Raw genomic sequence first — 27,306 nt, forward strand, 5'->3', positions numbered from 1 at the left:
ACTCAGACTCGTCGTAATTCCTACATGCAGTGAAATTTAAGTGATGAGAAATGAGCATTCTCACCTTAAAATGCATTTGCTCACTTTCCAGCTTAATGCGCCACTGCGATACCAGAAGTGTGTGATTAAAAGCTGATGTCTGAATACAATTTTAGCTTGTTTTTGCTTTACAGGCAAAACTTCACCTCTTTTCAGGACATTTGTTACATTTGGTGTAAATGAATCCCAAGACACCAAAACCTACAGCTGAGATATCAGAAAATCGAGTGTTTTTTTCTAACCACGCTGAGAAAAGACCCGTATTTCACAAATTGTGATGTGAAACTACTGCCAGTGTGCTAGTCCAGTTTAATAATGTTTGTTTGAGTGTCAGTTATGGCTTCCAATATAGAGAAATAACATTAAATTGGTTTGGTTTATTAGGGTCAACACTCTATAAAGTGTGTGTGTGTGTGTGTGTGTGTGTGTCTGTGTGCATGTCTGTGTTTCAGTGGGCCTACTTCCAGAGATCTCCCATATACGAAAAATGACTAATATTGTACAGAATGCCAATTTCTTTATTAATGGTGGCATTTTATGGGCAGATTAGGCCTATCTGAAAGTGACCGCCCATGAAAGCACTTGAAAAAAAGAACGAAAGCGTTTAAATAACTCTCCCTTAAGGTCAGATTAATTCCTCCTCAGGTTTTAGAGATGGCCCACTGAGCGGTTTTAAACGGGGGGGGGGGGGATTAAATTCACGGCCGTATCACATCTTCATTTGAAGTAAATTCAATCTACACCACAAAACGCTGCCTTCAACATTTCTCGAATTTTATAAAATAAAATAATTGTGCGGTCTTTTAAGTAAGGTGTGTCGTTAACCTTTATATAGGTAATGTGTTTACATGTAGGATTAAAAAAATGTCTGGAAAATACCTGAATTGAAAGGGAGCTTGATCCCGCTACCATGACAGGTGAATATATGTATAAATGTATATGTATAAATTCTGTCGTATGTTGTCATTCTCTTTAGTTTTCCGCCTGTTATGAGTTATTCATCTGCAACATACATTAACGATCTTGTAAGTGAGATCGCAAGGAGCGGCCGATGCTACTGCTTTCAGGCAGAAATGGCAAAACAAAAGCTTTTCTTCGTACGTCAGTGATTTATACATACAGGTATTTATACGCTTATACACGCTTTGCGCCCGCTTTAAAAAGTGACGTTTTGATTACCCTCTTCCCAACTACAGTTCTAAATGGACGCAGGTATCCAAATATTTACGAAATCTGAATTTCTTTAACCCAGTGTAAGAAATTTAGTTTCGATAGGTCCGGTCACTTTTCCTTTAAATTGCTTTAGTTACATAACCAGTACTGGCAATATAATAAATGTAGTCCGGTTTGTGTCCATGTGTGTACATATACTAGGCTATATAATAAGCCTGTCAGGAGATGCATATTATTTAAATGACTAAAATATTCCGAAATTTCCATCACACTGCGTTACTGATAGCTGAAACTCATCCTTCAGTCGAAACCTTTAATTGCCCGTGGGTTCGCCGTACCAATAAAACTCCAGCTTCAGCTGCTCCATCACCGACTACTGAAAAAGGGGGTTGCCTGGGAAACGGCCGCATGGCAACGGGATCAGAGCCTGGGGGTCTCTGCCGCTCGTGCTGCTCTCATTTTACATCACATCTCCTCACTAGGTGGTGTGCAAGCCACTGGAGAATAGGCTTAATCACACCATAGTGTGAAGCTCTGACAAAACAAGCCAGGACCCCCCCCCCCGCCCCCCCTCCCCCAAACAGGGGCGCTGCGTTCTGGCATTTCAAGCGTAGGATCGAGCATAAATAATACCGTTCAATCAATCTTGGGCAAATAGGAGAACATCTTAGATGCGCGCGATGGTTGCGGTGCAGGACTTGTGTTGTTTTGGCCGGTGGCTCGGCGCTTTGATTTTCAGCGTCTGCTGTGTCCTGTCCTCTGGCTTGTCTTACGGAAAGACTGTGGACAATGCATGGATCGGGATGGAGAACGTCGTCAGCAGGCAAGGGGATACGGCTCTCTTAAGGTAGGAAAAGTGATACTGTCGCCTACTGCCCAGCTCTTTTTATTGTTCTTAGCGTATTAGCAAGTGACAGTGGTCCGCGGCAGCGAATGTCGGCGTTCTCAGTCCGGAATTGCGTATGCTGCGAAGAGCCGGTGTCAGCCACGATTTTGGGTACTTTTCCCTTCTTACACCTGTTCCCCCTCTAAACTGGGTCATCTTCTGACGTGACAGAGCTAGGAGATGTCCGGCTTTCACTGTGATCGCTTCCAGCTCGACTTTGTAACCTTTTTCCCTCAACTCGGAGGACCGACGATGAGAATTTATCGAGATGTCTTTTAGCGCTCAAACGCACTGGTTTTATATAGATGGACGCAAAATGCCTCGGGATACGTAGCTCTTCGGTTCGATATTGTTTGCCATGTGTCAAATGAGTAATTGAGGTTAGTTGAAATGGGACACAGTGTACCGTGCTTGACTGCTGTAGTTTTAAAAAGCCCGAAAGCAGCCCAGTCTTCCAGGTCCATCATACATACACAACGACGCATGCTATTCCATGAAAAGAAAATGCTGTATGGACGATTGTTTCAAGGAAAGCGAATTGCGCAGAAACACCATCTTTCACACCGTGTGGGGACGCCTTTTCTCTTCGCCTTTCTCCGCGCAACTACAACTCGGTTACCGCCTTCCTCGTTAGCTATACGAAGCCGGAAAATTAACCGAAACTAGTTAGTGTAACATCCTTAACTTTTTGAGTTATATCATAGATATTTTTTCTACAACAGAAGGGAAACTGGTCTACAAGCCTCGTTGCCACTTGATTCTATGTCTCGTGTCTCATGATCTAATAAAATTAGAAAAAGGAACTCCTAAAATCTGCAAGATGAATAAAAGGAAGATGCAGAGTTTCGAACATGCATTAGTGTCGTAAGTGCTGTAAACTGGTAACGAGTTCTCACCGCAGTCCATAGCAATACACAATGAACTTGAATTACACAGGGCGAGTGCGTTGCTTTACTTTTGGCTATACTTATGCAAAACTTACGTGTTCAAGAAAGGGCTGCAATAACTTTGGGTCCCGTATGTGTCTTTTGTGTCATTCTGGTCATTACATTTTGAGCGTCATGTATGATGTAGACTATTTAAGCAGCAGTAGTAATAGTAGCAATATATCTTAAGCATTATCTTCTGCCGGGCTGCTCATTTTAGAAAGCTGTCAGGCAGTTACCAGTTCGCTAGTGCAGTGCAAATCAACACCCCCCCCCCCCATCTGCCGTTTTAACTGCCAGAGGCGAGTGAGTGTAACGTATACTAACGTTTAGCAGAAACGATCGAAATAATATCCGACTGTCCTATTCAGTTTCGCCTAATAGTTTACTTCTTGTGGTATACTCGTAATATTACGCTGCAAATAATAATAATAATTTTTTTTAAATCCACAGTTTTGGGTTTATACTGTGGCTAGTACATATACGTTCATTCGTGTACGTATTAGCCATGTTTCAGGCATTTATGAGACAATGTCCAGATTGGTGACTAATTCCGTTCAAATAGCCGCTTGGTCCTTTACTGACGGCTGTAACAAGTTAGCCACTCAAAAGAAAGGCGTCATATTTAATTGTATTAAGATAGGGAGCTTTTAAAACGCTGAGAAATATGTGAGTACTAAGAGCTCTGCGGAATCCTCCTCAGAGAACGTGTCTTCGAATGTATGGCAACCACAATCCACAAAAGTATAGCATAGGTGTGGTCCATGCATATTCATACATCTCTAAATGAATGATGAAAAAGAATTCATTCCAGTCAAACTGTGCGGTTTGGGTCCGTTTATGCTGTGTGATGCTTAGTGAATTTGCTAATTTCAACGTTTTCACAGAACATCTGTTCTTTTTTAGTCGTATTTTTAGCTTGGTGAAAAAGCAATCCCGGCTTTTCAGGTGATTTGAATCGCCGATCGGATCACCTTTACTTGCCGAACAGTCAGATCGTTACATTTTATATAAAGACCTATTCTGCGAATGATGGGTCATTTGTGTTTGTTCCGTACATATAGACTATTCACATCCCCCGTTCTTTATGGTTTAAAGTTTAAAACGTATAGGAGCTTTAATAAGCAACAAATTCCTCAGGGGTCAAGCCCTCCTCCGTCCATCCCCCGGGTTCCTGGCGGAGATGTCAGCACCCCGCATCCTTACGAAGTCAGTCACAATGGGGACATGATGTGCTGAGTCACGTCTTGAGGTCCGCGGCTGTCCAAATCGGCACACTCTGCCCCAGTAACATAGTTCACTGCTGATTCTGTCTCTCAGCCACGAGTGAGTCACCCCGATAACAGCAACAGCTGCATAAATAAAATATAAAATGTCCTCTGCTTTCCCCTTTGAAGTATAGTTCTTCGAGTAGCGAACTTTGGGAATATCTTACACGAGTAAAACACTATGCGGGATTGCGCGTTTTAATTATTATTTCAAGATTTTAATTAAAGTAAATAAAACTGATACATGACTCTATAGGTGAACATTAATCTGAAATTTAATGACTTCCTTACTGTAGCGTACACGTTAACTTGGAATCCTACGCTCGGTCCTTCGCTGCTTGAATCTCGAGGCATGATTAAACACGGGTTTAGGCCTATGAAGTGTATATGTAAACAGGTTATAGTCATAAAGAACACGTCTTCTTAAGGCAGTAGGATATCCTAAGAAACTGCATATACGTACAGTTTGATATTAGGCTGGAGGACATGTGTTCCGAAAAGATTTTAATGAGCTCTGCATCATCTAAAATGCATGAATTTGCCCTAATTGCTACTGTATACCTTGTTCAAAATAAACAGGATCCTGATCTAAGGACAAAATCTTAAAGATCAGCATGAATGGCAAAATGCTTCAGGAAGCCCTTGTACAGTCAGGGCAAAATAAATCTGTCTGTCTCCCTTAAGCCATCGTGGTATGCGCTGTAACTGATTTTTGTTGTTTTCACTGTAAAATTACTGTATTTTCTATGCTCTGGCAGGAAAGCGTCAAATGATTGTGGATCGTAAGAAGTCTTTATGGGAATAGGGGCGGAATCCATATTTTTATCTGTTCTCATACGCCTTGCTTCCAATGCATGCACACCGGTCACTCTGTCAGCATTTGACCATCAGTCAGTATACAGAAGGGTCTTGAGATTTACGTTGACATTCTTTTAGTAGCGGAGGGGTCAAAGAACAATTCCCCTTTAAAATGATGTGCGTTCAAATCCCGGAAGGACATTGATCTTGCAACCCCGAGAAAAGATGCTAAATGCTTAGTTACTTGATGAAGTAGCTACATTTAAAATGTTTTTTAATCATTTCCCTGGGATAATGCTGTCTGCAAATTGTTTATTAGCACTTAAGGAGTTGTGTTAAATGAGACGTACGCTTAGTTTATTTACGCTGCAGTGGACCAGAATCGCATTCAGGATGCAACCTAGCTTTGTGGCGTGAGCTTCCCGGGATAGACTCCAGGCCCCTTGTGACCCTGAACAGCATAAGGGTTTAGAGGATGGTTGGATAGTTGGGTGGAGGGGTGGGGTTATCCATTTACAGGAAGGCCAGGCAGACAGATGTACCGCTCACTCGTCGGTCAAAACGGCAGCATCTGCGTCTCAAAGGCAATCATGTAAAAATCAAATTTCTGCCACAATGACAAAATGAAAATTTCTGAATTTACATATTCTTGCTCATGGCCAATGACATTTTAATTAATTTATTTGTTGCAACCTTATGCATTTTAGCAATACTAGGCTAAACTCACTAAGCTGGATAGGCCTACATGTCAACATAAAATGTAATAGGGATGTAATTTTGAACATATCAGCCCAGCGAATTCAATTTTAGGGGGCGACAAGCCAGTTTTTTAGTGTTTGAATTAAATGAGTGATTGTATACGGACTTTTTAGTTTCCGCAGATATCCTTCTACTGACAATCTGGGGGGGTCTCAAATAGTTAAATAACACTAAAAAAGTGGTGTTCGCGAAAAGAAGAAGAAGGAGCGGTGAGCCATGTGAAGTTACTTAGCCGTGTTAGGAGCGACATACTGCTCCAACCTGACAGATTGGGCTGAGAACAGGTGGCCTGTCCCTGATAGCACGCTTGCCAAAACTTGGATCCAGTCGGTTGGGTAGGCAGTCTGTGAGAACCCGAAGACTTCCAGAGTAGCCAGGGTGTGGATGGGTGCCAGCCTCCCCTTTAGAAGCATGCGCTGTGTCTCTCACCCTGACAATGCATCTCTGCCCCGTCACATCCCAGGTTATGACTCATGCGGTTCCTGACTTACGTCCCACAGTCGGTTTCCGTGAGCCCTGGCAGGCGGTAACAGAGCCATCGTTCACCGGGAGCATGGCAATCCATGTGCTTTCCTGTCTTGACAACGACACGCAGAAGGATAGCTGAAAAATGCCTTTCAGGGCGGTGACATGAAGTCTCATTACACCGTGGCATTAGTCCGTTTTTATACTAGCAAATGCCGCCGACAAATTTCACATCTGAGATTCCCATTTTCGGCGCGATCGCGGGGATGCAGATGGTTTAACACTAATCTGATTGTTTGTGGATTATTACCACTTTGTTTTGCTAGTGAATGGATGCACGGTGTTTCGTGCTTGTCCAAGGCGGGGCGGGGGTGAATCAGATTATATTGTGTTCGCAGTGATCGTTTTGTCATTTTGATGTGAGAAAAATAAGCGGCGTTTTATGGTTATGCTTTGGGATGGTGCAGAGCAGCAGGCATATATGCCTCTGTAGTATTACATCATTCTTGCATCATCCTTATGTTATAAGAGCATTAATTTGGAAATACTGTAACAAATCTGGATGAACTGTATGCTAAATTTCTCAGAATTTTGCCACTGCATTACCACCCGAGCTAGCCAAATTCAGCTGAACTGTACCGTTAGGTGACGTAAAACAAAAGATCAACTTTGTCATAAATGTTTTTCACATTTATAATAACGTTTGATTAAAATAGCTACATGATTGTAATATAACTAAAACTGATTCACGGGCTTTCTCCCGTGACCGAGCCGCTAGCCCAAGTGCACGCGTGGTCATTCCGTTGTCGGCCACAGACCGGATGACCTCCTTTACACGGTGGTCCTTCCCCGATCAGACGTTTTGAAGAATGACAGCGGCTAGATGTCCATCAATGCATCACGTGACCCATACAAAAAGTACCATTCCCGATCACTGTGATGGCAAAATGATGACATTAGCACGGCCCCAGGAAAGCTGAGAGGAGCATTATGTTACGTAACTATAATAAAAACACGAGTGCGGGAACGCTTTGTTTTGCAATCTGTGGTATGAGACTAGGGGTTGCTTGAATGGACAGGCATAATTTCAAGGCAATGGCCACCAAGGGGATCTGGACAATAGAGAGACAGGCGTTCGGATCCCCCGCCGGCACACAGGCTTGAGAAATGAATGGCCAGCCTGAAGAGGCGCTGGGTACTTATTAGCTGGTGTTTACTGCCTGGTTTTAGGAGGTATCAAAACGACTCTTTAATAGGAAATAGCATTTGTTAGATCATTAGCGATTGCGTGCTTCTGGGCTTGTCTCCTAAGGACGATGGAGGAGCGCCAGACCGCACATATGTGTTTTCTGTGAGTAGGCGATGTCACGGCTACCGGTGTGCGTGTGACCGTGGTGAAGATGGCTCGCCGTGCTCACCGACTCGGTGCGAGCTGGTTATACCGCCGCGTGCGTTTCCGGAAGGCGGTGCCGCGGCCACTGCCACCCCCAACCGGGCTCCTCGGACCTGGAACTCGCCGCCTGAATCCGGTCTCGAGTTTCGGCTTTGTATATCCACTCCTCGCTTTCTGGTTCTCAGCGCACATACGTATTGGCCATCGCCCCAACGCGCATTCAGAGCAATACACGCTTCACCTACTGCAAGCATCGTTTATTGGCTACGTTCACAAGAAATAAAGCGCAATATCATCTAGGAAACGTAATCGTGACTTTCTTGTAGCTTGAGGGATTTGTACTTCTTGTACAGTCCGCAATATGTGACTTCTCCTGCAGGATCTTATCCACCTGAAGGAAAAAAAATAGCACACCTATGAAGTCCCTGTTGGTATACTCAGAGCAGAAGATCCAGCCTGTTTCAGGGCTCTAAAATCTCTATCCTTGATTCTGGATGGTGATGAATAGTATGGCGATGTCGCGAGTCATGCTGTCAGAAAGTGTTAGCCTCTTCACCAGTTTAATTAACACGTCGACCGGGCTAGCGGAGCAGATCTGAGTCACTCTTGCTAGCTAAGTACTAGGCTGCTGGAAAGCAGCTTGTGTTTGCCGCGCTGAGGAGGCGAACCACACCTTTGTTTCCTGTCGGGGTTGAAAATCTCATCATCAGCAGCGTTTTTTTTCCCCCCTCGCTGTCTCGCCTAGGAACGTTCACAAAGGTTCGGCCTGGTTTCAGCCGGGGCCGCGATCGAATATTCCCTTTGAGCGCCCGCTCAGGCAGGCTACGTAAGCTTGACTTTGCCAGGACATTTGAGAGGCATCCAAGTCATTTGAGAATGCGAGGCCAGGGCCGCTTCGTTTGGAGGCTGGAAGGACGATGCGGTGGGGGTAGCGGAGGGCAAACGGGCAGATCGATATCCTCGAGCAGAGACTCCGGGGGGGGGGGGGCCTGCAAGCCTGCAAGGCCGGCTTTGCACGCTTAGACACAGTAAATATAAAGACGGCTGGACAATTTGTCAGAGATTTCCCTTAGAGGTGCAGCCCCGGAGTAATGTCTGAGGTTACCTCGAGAGCTTTATGTCCTGTTGCGTAGCATGGAAGGTGCTTTAGCAAGCAGACTTCTCACCTGACGTTTGGGAATGAGCCTGATATCATAACCATTTATGAAGGGATTTGGCTGAATATTTACCCGAACAACCCTTCCGTAGCACCCCCACTAACTTATTTGACACACTGTATTGGTAGATAATAAATTCTATTTGACTACAGTTTATTTTGGGTAATTTCATCTCTTGCTATGTTTTATAAATATAAATTTCTCATGTCGTGATGTGATATCCTGCAGCCTCCCCTCCAGCAACTTCAGCTGGAATATTTACTAGATAGTGATGTGGAGACTTTATTCACCTTTGACCCCTTCACACCTGCACACCTGCAGTACCATGATTCTGTAATAAATAGCATGATTGATGACATGCAAACAACTACAGCTTAAAAACATCAACCTTCATTTCAGTGCCTTTATATGTGGCTTCGAGAGCCATGTGTCGATAGGATGAAATCAAACACGTCGTTTCACTCAGGCACTAATTAGGATGAGGCATGTCGGCATTTAACGATGGAACCTGTGAAGTCAAACACCTGTCTTTCCTGTTTGAGCCACCTGGCTGTTTGCCAAATGGTCTAGCTGACTGACTTGCCCACGAATAACGAGCTTGATGCTCACTTCCGGGGGGTGGGGGGTGTGGGTATGAATTCCACACCATTTTTCCAGACCGAACCCTACTTACTTCGGGAAGCCTGATGATATCTACAAAACTGAGGAGTAAATTCTAAGCACAAAGCGCTGATTGTTTTTTCAGAATGAGAGCTTCAGACATCTCAGTGTAGATACTGTAATATCAATGGAAGTCTACGGAAAAAGCTGGTTTGTTCTACCCAGTCGTCAGGAGGGGGTTGCATGTGCTCTAGAGTCCCCCCCCCAGCCCCCCACCTCCTGCCGCTTTGCTCCTTCTGATGTTGTGACAGTGCTGAGAGGTGCTATAGGCTATGAATCTGTTTCCTTTACTGAGGCTTTGACAGTCGCTACAGGAAGCCCCTCTGTTTACGCGACAAGATGATTGCATGTGCGGGGAGGGGCTGCAGCAGAGCGTGGCTGGAGGCTGCGTTCCTTTACCCGCTCCCGCAAGATGGAGACTCAAGATGGAGAGCGGAGAGTCTTCTCCCATGGAGAGTCAAGTAAGTTCATCTGGTGACAGTTAGTGACTCATAAACTCTAGTGGAGTCTGACTCAAGTGGAGTTCTGTCTAGAGACGTGATAATTCTCATAATGCTACTGGAGTTTGACGTAAAGTCACACATGAAGTGCGCTCTGATGTTGCTCCAGAGTGGAAGCCGATGTTGCCTCTAATCGCGCTGCCTGTTCAGGGGCCTCAGTACCACGAAAGCTCTGGTTGTGCCATTTCCTCTGAAACGCAGGTGATTCGGGGGCCTTAGGCAGCCAGGATCCGGCTCTCTGCCTTCTTTCATAAGACAGGTGCTCTTGGCTTATTCATCAAGATGTGCATTTGTGTGCGGATTTTGTTCTTCCTGCAGTGTGTCACCCTGGTGTCCTCTAGGTACTCCAGTGCCCTGAAGTCTAAATACTTGCAGTTTGGCTGGTTGCCCTAAGTGTACGATAATATGCATGCATGTCCTTTGTGACAGACCAATATCATATCTGGGGTATGCTCCAGCTTTGTGCAGGATGGATGGATGGAAGGATGGATGAAGTAACATGTTAACAGTGGGTTATGCATCTTTGCCAAAGTGTTTAGATACCGTGGCCGGCATCATCACCGGGCCCTTAAACAAGGCCCTTAATCGCAGCTTCTCCAAGGACTGGCTGCCCCTGCTCTCTGGTCCTCACTTCAACGTCACGTTGGATGAACGCAAGTGCTAAATGTGAATAAACGCCTATTCCTTTGCCTGCTTGAGTAAATTATTATTGTTTCTCTGCTTGATCAACGTAAAGGTGCATCAAGATCCATATAAGATCCACACGGTTGTTTCAAAGGAACATCTGAAGCCGATGGCGTTCTTAGCTACATATATGTCACAGTTTGTTTCCTACTGCCTGATTTTTTTATGCAAAGATGGTGGCAAAAAGGGTGATTGACTGTCCCAGCGATTATTCTCCCTTGGAATGTATTTGCTGTTCTAACTCCTGGTTTGACTGAGTTACCATTAAAACATCACGGCAGTTTCTTGCCATCTCTGCTGATGAAGACGGCACTTGGTTTTATGTAACATACTTTAACTAGCATGTGCACCTGAAATGTCCATTAAGATGCCAGTACGTTTAGCTAAATCCTTCTACAAACCAAACATCGGGCAAGATATATAATACATAATACAATATATAATACAAGTTGACCTCTAAACACTTCAAAATTAATCTTAACTGGGTCGGCATCTGTGTGTTTCTGGGCTTGCTGCAATACACGCAGCAATATCACAGAACCATCACTAATGTTACCAATTGTAACTGTACATCCAGAGCACTCAGATCTATTAATTAATCTAACTTCCTAGGAAATATGATCTCTCTTTTTCAAGCAATGGGGCTGTTTTTTCAGCTAATTGTGAAATTGTCATTTTTTCTCACAGATTTCCCGATATTCCCATTACCTCTGGGCTTTTATGATATCCAGAAAAAAACCAACAATGGCCAGAAAAGGGAAGGAAAGTTTGAGGGAAACTAGAAATAAAAAATATAGTTTAAAGACTTTGAATGGACTGGATAAAAATTTTATTAAACAAGAGCCCATGTTTGATAGTATCAACGGCAATGTAATTATGAAATTCTTTAGGGCAACCTTGGAATACTGAAAATTGGTTAAATCTTTCCAGAAAATATAACCAGATTCATTATCTGGATAAAATTTTTGCCTGTTCACAAAAAGCCAGGAAATGTTTTGAAGAGCCGCCTAATTACGCTTGCTGCAGGTCTCTTGGCATTCAGGCCAAGGCTGTTTCATTGCAGTCTGCACGTCCTTTATATCAAAGCATCCTTTAAATATTTGAGTGTACGTGTTTCAATATTGTCTCAATGTTTAGCTAAAAAGTAAACCAATTAAACTCACTTCCCCATTTCTAATTCTCTCTAATTCTCTGCTATTTTGTTTATTTATTCTTTTATTTGATGTTTAAAGGAGCTGACTTGATAGCTCTCCTTCATGTGTCTATTGTTAATTGTAAGAGCTGATATGCTCTATAGATTATTTTTCTGAACTAAAGAATAGCTGTTTTTCTTTTCATCTGGGCTCTGGGAAGCTTAAATACCGTTACCACTGCAATTCAAGGAATATCGATCAATTCTTAATTAAAGCTAGTTTACACTCTCCATTTTTGAGGGAGCGCAGTTCGCTCGATATCTTATAATTCTAATTAATTTTGGCCTTATTAGGTTTGCCCTGTTTCCTTGCTAAGGTTTTTGCACTGAATTTAAGATGCTATTTGTTTGAGTTTTTACAAGTTTTACTGACTGGAAGAAAAAAAAATTACAATACATATTGTTTACGCCCTGTAATTCCACTTAGTTAAATAACTTGAATATTAGTTGAAAAGGACATTTACTGCTGATATTTTGAAGAATTACTAGCAGAAATAGTGTTTTTGATTTATAGGATAGTTTATGAATGTTTGAGCATATATGTTACTAAAATATGTTTGGAATTTTCCAGCGTGGTGTAAAACTGGAATTCTCATGTCCATAAGTCCTGGTTATGTGACGTTGGATTCGTTTTTAGTCAAAATTCCATATAAGGGTAAGATATGAAATATAAAAGATGTATGTATGTTTGATAACCTCCTGGGAGGAAGAAGTGCTTTACAACAATTGCACTTCTATTGTAATAGTACCTCTGATTGTCTGTGAAAATCCTTAAATCCATTATCTGTAACAACTTATGCAGTACAGGGTCACTGTGGGCTCCTCCAGGGAGGCTAGGGACACCCTGGAAGGGATTTTCACGTCCAATACAGGTGGTAGTTTAACATGCCCTCCATATTTTAGTAGTTTGTTTCTTAATGCCTCACGTTATTTCATGTGCAATTCCTCTTAGTAATGTCCCTCTGAGTTCTTTAAGATCAAATCACTCCTTAAAGCAGGGCAGTGATATGGACAAACATACACTGCAGTTTGTGTCCCTCCCTCTAGGGGGCACTCTCATCATTCTTCATTAAATCAATAATAAAATGAGCTGGTGACCTTTAACCGGAATGTCTACGCTGCTATTTAAAAAAGCCTGAGAACAGGCGCTCCTCCGTATGGTGGGGGTATTCCCGGGGCGGCTGGGAGCCCTCATGCCAGCAGGTTCAGTCCCTGTCATTACACAGGCCCAGCATGGTGTCTCGCGGTGGCCGAGAAGGGCTTTCCATGCCTAATAGCAATTAGATCAGCTCGACATTTGTAGAGCAATCTGGCGCCCCCCGCAGGGTGGGCTGCGCCTCCGCAGATGCCTACCAGGGTAGCACTTGCAGCTGAAAATCAAGGCGAGCAGCAATGTCTGCTTGAAAAACCAGGGAAACCCTCTATATCATGTTATTTCGAGGGACACGGAAATTTAGAATAGCCACTAGAGGTAGTAATTATCCCTGAATGCTAATGGCAGTTAGCGCGAGTGCTGCATGATGCAGAAGCAGCCCACAGTTAGCCTGCTAGCACGTTAGCAGCAGGCGCCCAGCGCCTTTCAGCGGCACGGGGCTGTCATCGTGCAGCGAATTCCTTTATCTCGCACTCACGCGCTCCGCTGTTCCTGTTCGCGTCTCACTTCAGCTTCCCGCCTGATCGCTTTATTCTCCTGCATTCTCGTCTTTTCTGTCGTGGCTTTGCTAGTCGGGGGTGGGGGGGGGGGGGGGGTTCTTGGCAGGCCAAGTGATGATTTTAGCATGAAAACATCCCTCTGGGGTCCTGCTTCATATCAAAAATACCCAGTGAGCCGGATGGCCAGCGGGTACTTCCACGGCCTACTCTGTACCTCCCCCAGCTTCGGGTCTTGCTGGGTCTCGCTGGCGTTTCCCGGCCTCCTCTGAGTCATGCGGCACGGGCTCCCATGTCGGCCCAGGCGCTAAGCCCCACATTTACAAGGCTAATGTTTGGTTGCCTGTCTGCCTGGCCATAAGACTTGCCTCAGTAGGATGGAACGGAGATGGTTTTGATGACGGGGTGTGAGGAGCAGCCGCTTCAGCTTCAGGGCAAAGGACAAAGCACGAGAGCGCAAAGCAGAGCACAGCTGAGTGTGGGGCCACCCAGGCCTGGGTGTGTCTACTGGCTGCTGTGGGAAAAAGGGATGTTAGCCAATTGTGAAATGAGACACAGGTGAGGCGCGCTAACCATGCGACCTTAACCTTGACTCCATCCTGCTGCCATTTTTCTTCATAGTTTATTGGCTGATTCTCCCGAGCATTTCCTACACGTGTCACTTCCTGTTGACGTAACAGCACCAGATCGAATGTCCCTTCCAGCACCTTCCTGTCTCCTTGCTCTTCCACATGGCTTATATAGGGCTGCAAGGCTCCCAGTTTCCTCAAAAAGCAGAGAACTTGTTTCGGTTTTTTTGTTAAAAATAAAACGGACCCATCCGTCTTCCGTGAGCTTGGCTCTAGTTCGTGGTTGAGGTGAGCCTGGAGCTTGTCCCAGGAGCAACAGATATAGCAGATTCAGTCATATAGTAGTAACCAACAGATGCTTATTAATTATGTATAACCTCATTAACAATGTCATTTGTTGTGTAGAGGGTCGTAAGATGCATCAACAGTTTTAAAGAGAACAATGATATAAAAATCTACCATTTGTTTGATGAAAGGTTGTTTATAAATATTAAAACTTAAACACTCAACAGTTTTTTCATGGTGCCAGGAAACCACATTTTATGTTGATATTAATGAGTTACGTTTTAAGTTTAGACTGGAGGTTTTTAGGTTTTTGGTGCAGAGGTGGTCTTGTGTTACTGATTATGAAGTTATATTCTTATGCTTTTATACTGTTAGTGTAGGACTTTTGTGTTTGGACCAATATTGGCTGGTCCTAATCATGCAGATGTTCGGGCTGGTGTGAGTATGCTCAAGATTTTATTATTATATGACACAAACGTACACTGAAGGTATTTAGTACTTGTCAAGAAAGGACCTCACTAACGTGCTTTCACAGGATGTCTCGGCTAAATTGGCAATTAATCCCTCACGTCCGCGAGGTTAATTCACACTTTAAGTGTGAAGAGCTGTTCTAACACCGCGTTGAAATGTAATATGAGCCAGGCGAGGGGAGCGGGCATGAGCGGCCCGGGTGGGGGTGCGTGTGACGCTGGCGCGGCGTCCCCACAGCTGCTGCTCCAGTTATTCCAGGCAGGCGAGCGTCCAGATGGGAAACCCACTGGGGTTTGCGGTCGGCAGGCCACTGCCGCTTCTGCTATTCAAAAGGGGGCCTGTTGGCACTTTTGTCGACGAGATCTTTCCGGAATCGCCGAGAAGATCACTCTGTGAGGAGGGGACGAAGCCATGTCAGATAGCGGCTGCCTGGGACTATGATGATAATAATAATAACAATAATAATAATAATAATAACTGTAATATTCTCTATTAATGTAATGTATCACACACCCATGTAAAGCACCTTGGGATTGACTCTGTTATGAAAGGCGCTATATCAAATACAGTGAATTGACTAATAATAACAATAATAATCAAATGCTTTGAGGGTGTCCTCCTGCTTTGTGCCCTGTGCTGCTGGGAAAAGCTGACCCTGACTGGGATAAGGGCTTAGAAGATGGATGGATGGATGATGATGATGCTGTGTGAAAGCGCCATTCACCTTGGGAAGGCCAGCAGGTGACCCGGACAGTGCATGTCTACGTGTCCCAGCTGTCCTTCATTCTCAGCTGACTTGCTAAGTTAGCGAATTGGGCCCAGTAATCCTGACCAGAGAAAGCCACAGTGTGTGTGGGGGGTGGCATGTGGCTCAGAGGGTTTAGAGCCCACGCTAGTGATCAGCACATCATCGGTTCAAATCCCCTGCTCGACAAAGCGATGTCATCATTGAGCTTTTGAGCAAGGCCCTTAACCCCTAGATGTTCCAGGGTCTGGCTGACTCTGCTTTCTGACAAAATGCACATCACTGGATAAAAGGCTGCTAAATAAATGTCATGTATAATGTGTGGTGAAACCTTAACTAAACCGCCAGTGTGGTGGTTCCACTCAGGTTTCCTCAGAGTGAATAGAAACCTCACAAGGCAGCAAGCTAAGGTTTCCATCCATCCAGGCGTCTTCTAGCCACCTATCCTGGTCAGGGAAAAAGGGGGGGCTGGGAGTCTATCCAGGCAGCAGAGGGACACCCACATGATACAGAAGCCAGTTCATATGATCGCATGTTTCTGGCCAGGCCATTTCCCTGACTGTACATAACCACCGTCTGTGAGACACTCCTCCGCTACTGACTTGCTTTAGGGTCATTGTGTTGACTAGCTTGTTACTTCCACCTAACATCTAGCACCTACTATCCATCCATCCATCTTCCAAACTATTTCTCCTGATCGGGGTCACAGTACCAGGAGTACAGACGCAATTTCTTTTTACTTTCATAAATAATACAATGTTTTTGCTGTTGTCGATTTTCCCGGTGTGTGGATTGCCCCGAAATCTACTATTATCTCGGACGATTTCACAGGATTGACCAGGGGATTAACCCCAAGACTGAGGCCGGAGACTGGAGTTCATGGGGTCCGCCTCTAAATGTACATACCAGGTTGTAAAAGGGCTCGGTTACAGAGTAGGACTCTTCAAGAGCTAGAAGGCTGCCTGGATGAGGAATGCCGGTGCGGATGTGAAGAGGACGTTACTGGTACTGAGATCTCATTACTGATTTGTAAAGCACGCAAACTTTTGTGTCCGTGGGTTTCAAAATCGCAAAATAAATGTGTTTTTTTCTGCACACGAGAGGGGAGCAGTTTACTGATAATGTGTGACTGAAATTGCTGATAGTGCCAGAAAGAGATCTGCTGTTTTCAGATGGAAGATTCATTCACACAACCTGAGGCAAAATAACAAAGAAAATAAAACCGGTCTGTGCTGTAAAAAGTTAAAAAAATGTTTAGAATTTGAAAAAGTCACAGTCAGGAAGATTCCAAGTCTCTCCTTCACCCCTGAATGAACATTATGACATGATGCGTCATCGTTAGTGATTCCTGCGTACCTCAAGGAAAATCCTGAAATTCCAGCAGGGATTCTCCTTGGGGCTGATGTGGAAATGGGGCGGGTGTGCAGCTCACTGGGTTACAATGCGGTGTCTATGTTCAGAAGGTTGACAGCTCAAATCCCAGGGTCAGTAGAGAGGTTTTACTTTTGGGCCTCTGAGCAAGGCCCTTCACCCCAACTGGCTATCTGTAAATTGTACAGTGCTTTCTATAAAAGCGTCTACTAAACAACTTAAATTTAGGAAAGATTTTAGAAAAATAGCCTTCGCCAACCGTCCTGTGAGTCTCTCAGAGTCTGAGGTGTGTGACACTATTGACGGTGGCCTGTCTTTTGACTTACATTGGAGGCTTCAATGAGGACACCAGCAGCGTGAAGCGAAAAAGAGGCGAGATCTAAAATCCAAACCATGTCGCTCTCCTGCAAAAGGCTTCAGCTAATTCCAAACTGAAGCACATGACTGAGGACCAGCTCTTAAACAGCCTGATATTTGCAGGCTCCTGATGCCAGTCTTGCAGAGAGGCCAGACGTGCTGCTAGGTATGTCAGCAGATCCCCTCTAGGAGCTTGTCAGAAACAGGCAGGCTATACGATACCCCGATGGGTCCCGCCCGCTGATCCGGGCCTTGTGGACCCTGCTAATTGGCCCGAGTCTGACTAAGGAAATCACACCGTCAAGCGTTTAGAGAACAAGGGAGCCGAGCGGCTGACGTCAGGTCTCCGGTCCTTCATCCTGCCATGGGCGGATCCACCGCGTTCTCTTATTGACAGTCAGCAGCTCTGAACTGGGGGGGGGGGGGGGGCGGGGGGTGCAGAAAGCAGGACAGCAGAAGCAGAACAGCCTTTTATGGTGCTTTGGCTGCTGTTCCCCCTGTAAGGGTCTGAGGGTCCCTGTCCTTGGGGTCTTTCAAAACAACGTCATGAATTCTCTGTTGAGAGCGAGCTGAGCTTTATTGTTGTACCAAGAAAAATGTATGTCCAATTATCTGTTTATTATTTATCATTCCTATCTCACTTTTCCTCCATATTTTCTCAACACATTTCAATTAAACATCACCTTATGGTCTGTGATTTTTTTTTTGTATGTTAACATTGTTGTAGAGTATTTTACAATGCAGACCAGAAGCATAAAGCACAGTTGGGGTCCGTTCTTCTAACACCATCTGAAAAATGAGTCACAGCTCCTCAGAGGTTCTTATCCCGTGGCTCGGAATTAGTGACAGAATGCTAACGGCGATGTGACTCCCTGGGGAAGGTCTGTCCGCTCCTGGCGGCCAGAGGCTCGGTTTGCCTCTCGGAGTATGAATCCGTTACATCCGTACCAAGGACACGGAATGATCTTCAGATTCACCAGAAACGTCACTCACAGTGATCCTCTTTTAACCATAGTGGTGTGTGTGTGTGTGTGTGTGCGTGTGTATGTGTGTGTGTGTCTCTGTGTGTGTGTATTTTAGCTACACCCAGAGTGGAATATGGATGGGGTCATATTAACAGCAAAGCAAGGGCATACATTTGGGTATGGACGGCAAAGAACTCTCTCTACCAATATGGTGGGAATATCATGTGTTTTTTTTGGGGGGCTGTGGGGGGGGTTCAGAGGTTTGGGACTGATTTGGTCCCTATGAATTCTGAAATAAAATCTATGGCTTTGCAGGACAGTATGATTAAATCACCTTCAGTATACATGTGATATATATATGATTTGTTTTTTCCCCTACACATAAAATTTAAATCTAGTTCATGGCGCCAAGTTCCTCGTAAAAGCAGCAGGACATGGACTCGTAACCTGGATCTTTCTGGTTCAGGTCCCTGGAGAGGCTTGTCTCTGTACCCTTGAGTGAGCTAGTTAACCTGAATCGCTCCAGCTGTGTAAATGGGTTAAAAAAGTGTCTTCGGATGAAAACATAAGCTGAGGCGTGCAATTAAAAATTTAGAAGAAGAATCAGTCTAATGGATTGCACAAGTAATATTTCATTTTTAATTATCACGCCTTATCGAGCGAGCGGGAAAGCTAGCAGCTTGCACGCGGAATAAGGAACTGGCTTCAGCGCAGGCCGCAGAGCCAACAGGAAGTACATTTCATTAGAAGGATGGAGCTTTGATAACCAATCACATGACCACTGGGATGGATCACATGACCACTGACCTTTCTTTTGTCCAGGTGCTACCTGTCAGATGAGCTCTCCAAAGGGGCGTGGTTAAACCGCTCCAGCATCATCTTCGCGGGGAACGACAAGTGGTCTGTGGATCCTCGCGTGTCAATCGTCTCGGGCACCAGCAGCAAGTACGAGTACAGCCTGCAGATTCAGAAGGTGGACGTCAGCGACGATGGCCAGTACACCTGCTCCGTGCAGAGTGACCAGAACCCCCAGTCCAACCACATTCACCTCAGCGTCAAAGGTACGCCCAAGGCGGGCTTGAGGCTCTTCCTGACCGCGACCGGCCTGTGATGACTCAAACTCTGCAACCAATATGTTAATAAATCTGACAAGTTCAATATTAACAAACCATTAGCCCCTCGTACACGGCCACACTTCTTCTCGCTGTGATTTTCTTACTCCCCTGCCAAGACTCCACTACCCCTGAAAGGCTCATTAATTCATCACCCATACCAGTTGGCAAATTTGAATATGCTAAAAATTAGAATTAATTTTATTAGATGTTCACTCAGCGAAAAGACGTTTTCAGCGCACAGACAGTCGCTGAAATACTTTCCGCGAGATTGCAGACGCTGTTTATCGATTTAGATATTATCTAAAGTGTGTTTTATGCCCGTGGCATCTCTAATCTCTCTCGAATTAAAAAAAGTGCCAACAATGATCTCGCCCAGAGCTTTACGTTGCCACAGTAACGGTCCACACGTACCCGGGCCATCGGGGATCCGCGGGCCCTGTTCTGTCTCCAAGTGCCTTTTCAGGTAGTGCATGAGTGGGGGGCAGTTAAACGGTGCAGATTGTCACGGTCGGTGTCCAACTGTTTGTTCCTCGGAATGACAGAAAGCAGTGAATCACCACTCCCACCACTGGTGTATAGCTGGCGTACAGGGTCAGATCCATACTGGCACTGCCCAGAAATGTATTATTCGCTTAAAACATGCTTTGAGTCACAGTGACTAATTATCTGCTGGACTTCTCTGAACAGAGTGCTTCTTCCAGCCAGTGATTTTGATGAAAATCATGTATTTGATTACAAACTTAGTACTTACACTACATAATTAGACCTTTCAAAACTGATGTTTTGTGGTGGAAAAATGATTAGGTCAGTAGTACAGTAGCGCTTTCAGCAATTTCAGCATTCCCTATTAAACGGTTTTTGTTTAGCGTTTTGTCAGAATTCCTACGCACACTATATCCTGTGGGCAGGCGGGATAGATATTGGACAGGTGAGTTTATTTTCAGAGAATGAAGGTCGATCCGTAAGGCTCACGGCTTGGAGAGAGAGGTATAGGTCAGGGTGCGAGGGTCAAAGGTCACAGCAGGCCGTTAGTGGAACGGGCCGGAGAAAAGACGACACGGCGTCAGCAGAGGGGAAGCAAGTCGCCTTCACTATAGCGGCCCAGGAAACAGAAGGAGACAGAGAGAGGGAGGACAAGGGAAGGGTGGAGCTTCAGGGAACGAATGAGCAGGTGGATATCACAGGTAGAGGAAGCAGACGTGACCGACAACGGAGGGCTGACAGATGGGACAGGTAAGTACCGTACCATTAGCGGGGGGGGGGGGGGGGGGGTCACCGCAGGGGCCCACGGGAAGAATCCAACATAGCTATTTCAGGGGTGTGACATGGCCTAGCATTAGCGAGGAGTCAATAGGCAACACTCAAGGTGTGTATGTAGGTTTAACATGGTTTATGTAGATTCTTCATACATCTATGTGTTTTCCTGTAGGGAGTGCGATCGTGTAACATCGTTAATTAGAGCACTGCACATACACAGGACACGTGTTTTAATAAGAAGTAACGGACACACTCGAAGGTGGATGAGCGGTTTGTAAAAAGGGTTTAGTAGGAGGGGCGTTCAGTTACAATCCACCATTGTCCTCGCCGACAGCCGCTATATTTGTTTGTTTATTTTATGCAGGCATTTTAAATCGCATGATGTCCTCATAATGCAATTAAGGATTAATGTAGAGGGAGGCTGCAATCAGATCAGGACGAACTTCAGCTGGGGGTCGGGCGACTGAGGAAGTCCGAGTAAAGATATAAGGGTTCGCTCCAAAACCACGAGCTAACAGGCTAACAGTCATTTCAGCTTACTGCTTTGTTAAGGAACTGCTATATTTAACTTATCAACTCAAAAAAACGGAAGGACCAAAATCCAAGATGAAAGGCACTTCGATCCCAGCAGGAGATGCCCATGGCTTCAAGCAGATCTCATCCCTATTTTTGGCGCTGGCAGGTGATACCAGTGATTTGGCCTCTCAGGAGATAAAATGTGCAGTGTCACGACCAGGGGTCTGTCGGTGGGTCGACGGCCAACATGACAGTGAGCCGGGACGTAGCCGCGTTGGCGGATGCCGGTCCTTGTGCCCGCGGGTGGCTGATATGACAGGACCCTCTCCAGAGAGGCAGTCCACCGTGACCGAGAGCGTGCGCTTCACAGGTCCTCAGGCTGGGGTCCCCTCAAGGACTATCCTGTGTTTAGCGCTGCCCCTTTCGGCCTTTCTCTCAACAGGATTCCCTGCTGATTACCCCCCCCCCCACTCCCGTCTCGTAACGGATGAGCTTGTGCCAGACGTTACTCATTTGGGCCAAGCTCTGCAGTAGCTGTTGGACCTCTGCGTTTTCAGTCTCACACAGGCCTCTTTCAGAACCCCTGTCCTGTCAGCTCTCCCACACACTCCTCATTAGTGAAATCCCTGTTTTGTTCCCTGATTCCTCCATTTCTCCCATTGCCCATTCTGGCTGTAAACCTCTGTAGGTCTCTCTGACTGATGTAGAAGCTTCTCCTTTTACCTCCTTTTTGACTCTTTTGACCTCAGTTTGGGGCCCACTTCACTGCGTACTGATCAGATGGCAGCGTGTCAATGGAACACTCAGACATTTAACTCCTCCCCCCGCCTGCCTGATGGTATCTTCCTAGAATCTCTTTGAATTTACCATGGGACCTTGAAAACACTAGTACACTTTTAATGAGGGGTGGTCACCATATTGTGTGACATATTTTTCTCAAAGCACTTGGCTTCACATGAGCAGGAAAGAGTTGAGTGCTCGTCCAATGGACATGTTTTTTGTACAATATTCTTCCCCTCAGTCGTGGATTATGTGGATGAGTAGAGAAAAGCCCCATTAAAATGAATCAGAAATTCAGGCTGTTCAGATTCCTTTATTAATCAGACAGTGGACATTCACTGTGACTAGATACCTGCAGGGCCCTGGGTTGACCTCCCAGCTGTGTGTGTATAGAGATTCCTCTGAGCTCTGGTATCCTCCTGCAGTCCAAACACATTGGCTCGGGTGAATCTATGTCTTTAAATTCTCCAGAAAGCGTGAGTGTGTCCCCTGTGAGCAGCATCCGTTCTGGGATATCCTGTGACATGTGATTCCTGGGATAGGCTCCAATAAAACGCTATTACCGTACAGGCCTGAATATAAGGGGGTGTTTTTTTTCCCAAAAAAACTGGGGTCGTCTTATATTTTGGCCAATACGGTATAACAGATCTTAGGTTGATCCTGGATCTTCAGGACCACTTCCTCTTCCTTCACACAGTATCACAGTACTAGGAACTAAAGGAAAATCACAATACTAGCTACTAAAGTAATTCCCATATTAATTCTGAAGCTCAAACACTATCAGTGTACACTGAGTTTGCTGTTAAGCAGTTCCCTTTAAATGCTGGAAGAGACATAGGTCTGTGTTCAAAGATACATGTGGGAAACTGTATCCAAGAAGTGAGAATGAGTTGCTCTGAAATTTGCCTACAAAGCACCTTAGACATTTACATTGAAAATACTGCAGTTTCGAGAATATATTCCATTAAGTAAATAATGATCTGTTTCACTGGAAAATATTAGTGACACCCTTTTCCTTGACTTTGTATTAATGAATAACCTTTTAACAACATCCTTGAATCAGTCACATCTAAAGGTAACTGTTTGTAGTGAGGGGGGGTGGGTGGAGCGAGTTCACAGTGCTTTGGGGTCTTCTCCACATCCAGGTTTTTTCCTTGAGGTATTTACTAACCAGAACGTCAAAGACACGCAATAATAATCCTGCCAAGAGGAAATGGCACTAATTTCAGCACGTCTCTTTGTCTTTCACAGCGTCTAAAGGATATTAGACTTGCCGATGTAAGTGCATTTAATTAAAGTGGTCTATTTGTTGTAATGCTACATGCATTCCTGTAGGGTTCTGTCCAAGAACACTCTGGAATAATTAGTCACAACAAATATAAATATTAATTCTATTTCTTAATTCTTCAGGTTAAAAGGAATAAATGAAGCATGGCAGGAGGAACCAACACACACATCATTACTGAATCTGAGTTAATAATTTATCTGCCGTGAGGGTAAAATAACAGATAAACGAAATGCTTGCTGGTGGAGCGAAAGGGAAGGTGAGTTGAGGAGTTTTTAAGTGAGTGGGGGAGGGGTGTGACTGAATTGGGAGCATTAAGTATGAGAGAGGTTAGCAACCCCTGATAATTGCCTTCGAAATCCCTGAACGCTCTGTTAATGGTCCTCCGTATTTCTGCTATGTTATAAATCTCTCTTCCCCAGCAAACCAATGCTCAGGGCTAGAAATTGACAGCAAAAACAGAGGCACAGGAAGCCATCGGCTTTAGAAACGACGTTTCCTCACAGGTGAATTCGGTTCCTACTTTCCACGTGACGTCTCGGACTAATGGACGCTTGTCGGCAGCTTTTGCTACCCCTCGCCTTGCCGATAGCGAATGCGGTCGAATTTGGCATGTCGTGTAGAAGGTGCCGTTTGAAGTGGTCCTTTAAAATAAACCAGGCCCCCGCGCATGCATACGAGCACTGCCCGTGTCCGACTCCAACAGATTAGGGGCCCGCTGAAGTAGAGGCGAATTCATACGTCAACAGAGCTGTAAACAAAACAAAGTGCCCTTCCGTATTTAATTCACGTAAAAACTATAAAAGATTCGTTCCTCACCCAAACTGGGCTTGTCTTGGTTGTGACACAGAGCTCGGCTCCTCTGGGCTCATAATTGGAATAAGGGTTGGCAGTAGGTGAGATATAATGGGCTCCCACGATTCAGTGAGTCTGGGAAAACCTGTCAGGATTTATACCGAGACAAGCCAGTTATTGCATCTGATGCAAATGGCCTGCATTTCAACAGTGCGTCTGTAAGCGTTCGCGTAATTCGTGCTGACATGATTATAGGCTTATTTATTCATGTAGGGACTGGGAGAGGATAATGGTAGTGTGATCGGCTCGGTCTACTCCATCACACAGCCTCCAGCACAGACTGCGAGGGCAAGATGACCAGGTATGAGGGTTTAACCGCAACTAATTAATTATCAGGTAAACAGGCTAGGGAACTGGAGGAGGGATGTTTATACTTTTATGGCTTTCTCATAGTTGGGAGGAAAAGTTAAGGTGGGGCTTGCCTGGGAGGTTTTAAGTCTCCACTGATTAAAGACAGATCTTCACTCCTGTAATAAGTAGCGCAACTTTAAATCCTGCGCGGATTTACTGTTTGGAAAATGACGGCTCTTAGAAGCACATTGAGGAAAACTCCCGCCTCTCACTTAAACCCTGAGTAATAATGACTCCGTAGCACAGTACTTTACTCTGTGCTAAGCCTTTACTTAACTTTAAAGAAAATTTACCTATGCATTTTTTAAATTACATGTAAAACTAAAACGTTAAATTATAAAGGTGCAGTCTGTACAACTCCCTGATGCTAATTGTAGTCCAGCAAATTATTTTACAAATTGGTAATAAATATTAAACAGGCCAGCAAATAAATCGTAATTAAATTAGTGTGGAAAACACAATTGAGTTTGCCATTTGAGAGATTATCAGTAATGCTATGGAGCCCTAACCATATCCTCTGAATTATATCCCTGCTTCCAAACATTAAGATAAAATCGTTGGTGCTCTTTAAACTTTTAGGGCTTGTGCTCCTGGGTAACATTTGCAATTACGATTAGAGAGTTGGGGGGGGGGGGGGGGGGCGGCAAAAAGGTCATCCTGACAAAGAAAAATGTGGATTAATAACAAAACCACTGTCTGTGGTTCTCATTTCAAATAACATGCAATAGTATGCTATAACACGCTGTTATCGGCAAACTGTAGGATTAGATATTCTTTAATGATCTGTGATATAAATTAGAAGCATAATCAATGCTACCGCAATAAGTGTGCCTTAATTAGATTATCCGGCAATCTCGGACGCCATTTAACTCTCCTTCATTTAAACATGTTTAAAAACAATCCCAACGTGATCCAACTGATAAAACCACTATTTCTTTTGTTTATTTGTCTATGGTGCATGAATAACGGGTGAATATCAAAGGCAAGCCATAAAAAAACCGTAGAGATGAATGCTTTCTTTACACTGACGTGTAATTTGCGGATCTATCAGCCTAACATGCGGCGGGAAATCGTGTGGTTCAGATCACTATATTTCAAACGATCATTCTCTCGGACAAAATGAAACGTTCTGTAGTCGTGTTGCTTACTGACAGGAATCATTTTTTTTACCGGGCCCTTAGTACAAGTTAAGATATTTTATGTGGGTCATTTGGTCTGTGAAATAGCAAATTCCGGAAGGTGCGGCTATTATATACGGCCGATTTCTTAAGGCCATTATGGCGTCTGTCGGGGGCTACAACAGATGTACCAACAATCAGTAAGGTTTCGGTTTTGTTATTAAAACAGAAAACGTTCTCTGAAGGAAAACCTGCAATAAAAAATATTGCACAATTATTATTATCATTATTATTATTATTAGGTGCTGTTAAATTGATGCTGACTCCCGGTGACTGTAGAGAAGGCACTCTTTCAGAACTTTCTGTCTTCGCTGTGGATCTTCAGGCTCTGAAGTGGCACGTTCATTGTTATTATGATTGAGTCCATCCATCCTGTTGCTGGCTGTCCTCTCTTACCTTCCGTTTTCCCAATGCGATGAGTCATCTTACGATAATCGCATTGTAGGCCTACAGGCAGTCCCCAGATTAGGAATGGTATCTGTTCCCTAAGTCTGTCTTAAGTTGAATTTGTAGCTAAATAAGGAAAATTGTAATATAACATAATAATAATTATAATTATGCAGTAATAAATGTAAGCACATGTGGTACTGTACTGTCATACTGTCATGCATTGAAACCACACAATATTTTCACAATCATGACAAAGCAGGGCGTGCGTTCGTTATCACGTACCATTTTATCTAACCCGAATTTTTTATATAAATGGCGGTTTGTTCAGTCAGATGTTCTTTACCTTGGCAATGCCTGTATTTTGAAAAATATTGAATGTATCTCCCAAATAATCATGTACAAATATATATCTAATTACTGTCCTGTTGGGTTCCTTGGCCAAAGTCTTAAGTTTCCATGCCACTTCAGAATGACGTAACTTTGTCGAAAGGCACCACATGCCTGAATTGTGACGCAGTGTCACTCGCATCACTACAGTAAAGGATATTAGCATCTGGAATTTGACTATGATGGAAAATCATGAACACAAACCATCCAATCATGATTTCAGAAGTGAGCTGTAGAAAAATGAGTCTGCCAGCAGCCCGACAGGCCGCCCTCTCAGTTGGCTGATGGTGTGCTCTCATATCGCTACCTGCGTTCACCGTCAATACTGTGCTCTTCCTCATGCTGCATACTGTGTCAAAGGTCACGCTGAGACATGTCGCCTGCCCTATTTGTCTCCCTCCCCTTCCACAGCTTCCCCACAGCTTTCACTACCACGTTTTCACTGTAAGATGAAAAAAAAAACCCGGAATTCAGCCATAAGAGTAATGCTAGTAAACAGAAACAAAGGCAGGTAAGGACAAGACTAGGGTAACCTATGAAAACATTACAAAGAAAAACCTATTACTTGCTTTCTATAAATATCTGAATCTGTTCATTATATTCTGTTAGGAAGATAATAAAGCATTAAGGATACGAATAAGAAAACGAATACCTTAAAATAACTGGAACAGCCCTTTGTTGCCACAAAGACATAAACACAGAGTGATTCTTCATTTATCAAGGGAGAATATCCAAATGAGCGTGTTCAGTAGCCCTGGTAGAAGGTAGGGAGAGAGTCAGAGTGTTCTCATACTAGAGGATCCGTACCGTGCCCCCACAAGTTTGACCCCCAAAGTTCAGTTCGTTTGACTGGTGCGATCGCTCCATATCGCTTGAAGA

General features: G+C 44.4%; 1 protein-coding gene across 1 annotated transcript in view; it reads left to right on the forward strand.

The window, feature by feature from the left end:
- Positions 1-1,768: 1,768 nt before the first annotated feature.
- Positions 1,769-27,306, forward strand: part of LOC125716945 (neuronal growth regulator 1-like) — an 80,666-nt gene continuing 55,128 nt past the window's right edge. The window contains exons 1-2 of the mRNA XM_048989808.1: positions 1,769-2,059; positions 19,136-19,374. Coding sequence (XP_048845765.1) covers positions 1,884-2,059; positions 19,136-19,374 — 415 coding nt within the window. The 5' untranslated portion in view covers positions 1,769-1,883. The remainder of the gene's footprint in view (positions 2,060-19,135; positions 19,375-27,306) is intronic.

Source organism: Brienomyrus brachyistius, chromosome 21 (genome assembly GCF_023856365.1).
Source record: "Brienomyrus brachyistius isolate T26 chromosome 21, BBRACH_0.4, whole genome shotgun sequence".
In the NCBI taxonomy this organism is placed as follows: Eukaryota; Metazoa; Chordata; class Actinopteri; order Osteoglossiformes; family Mormyridae; genus Brienomyrus; species Brienomyrus brachyistius.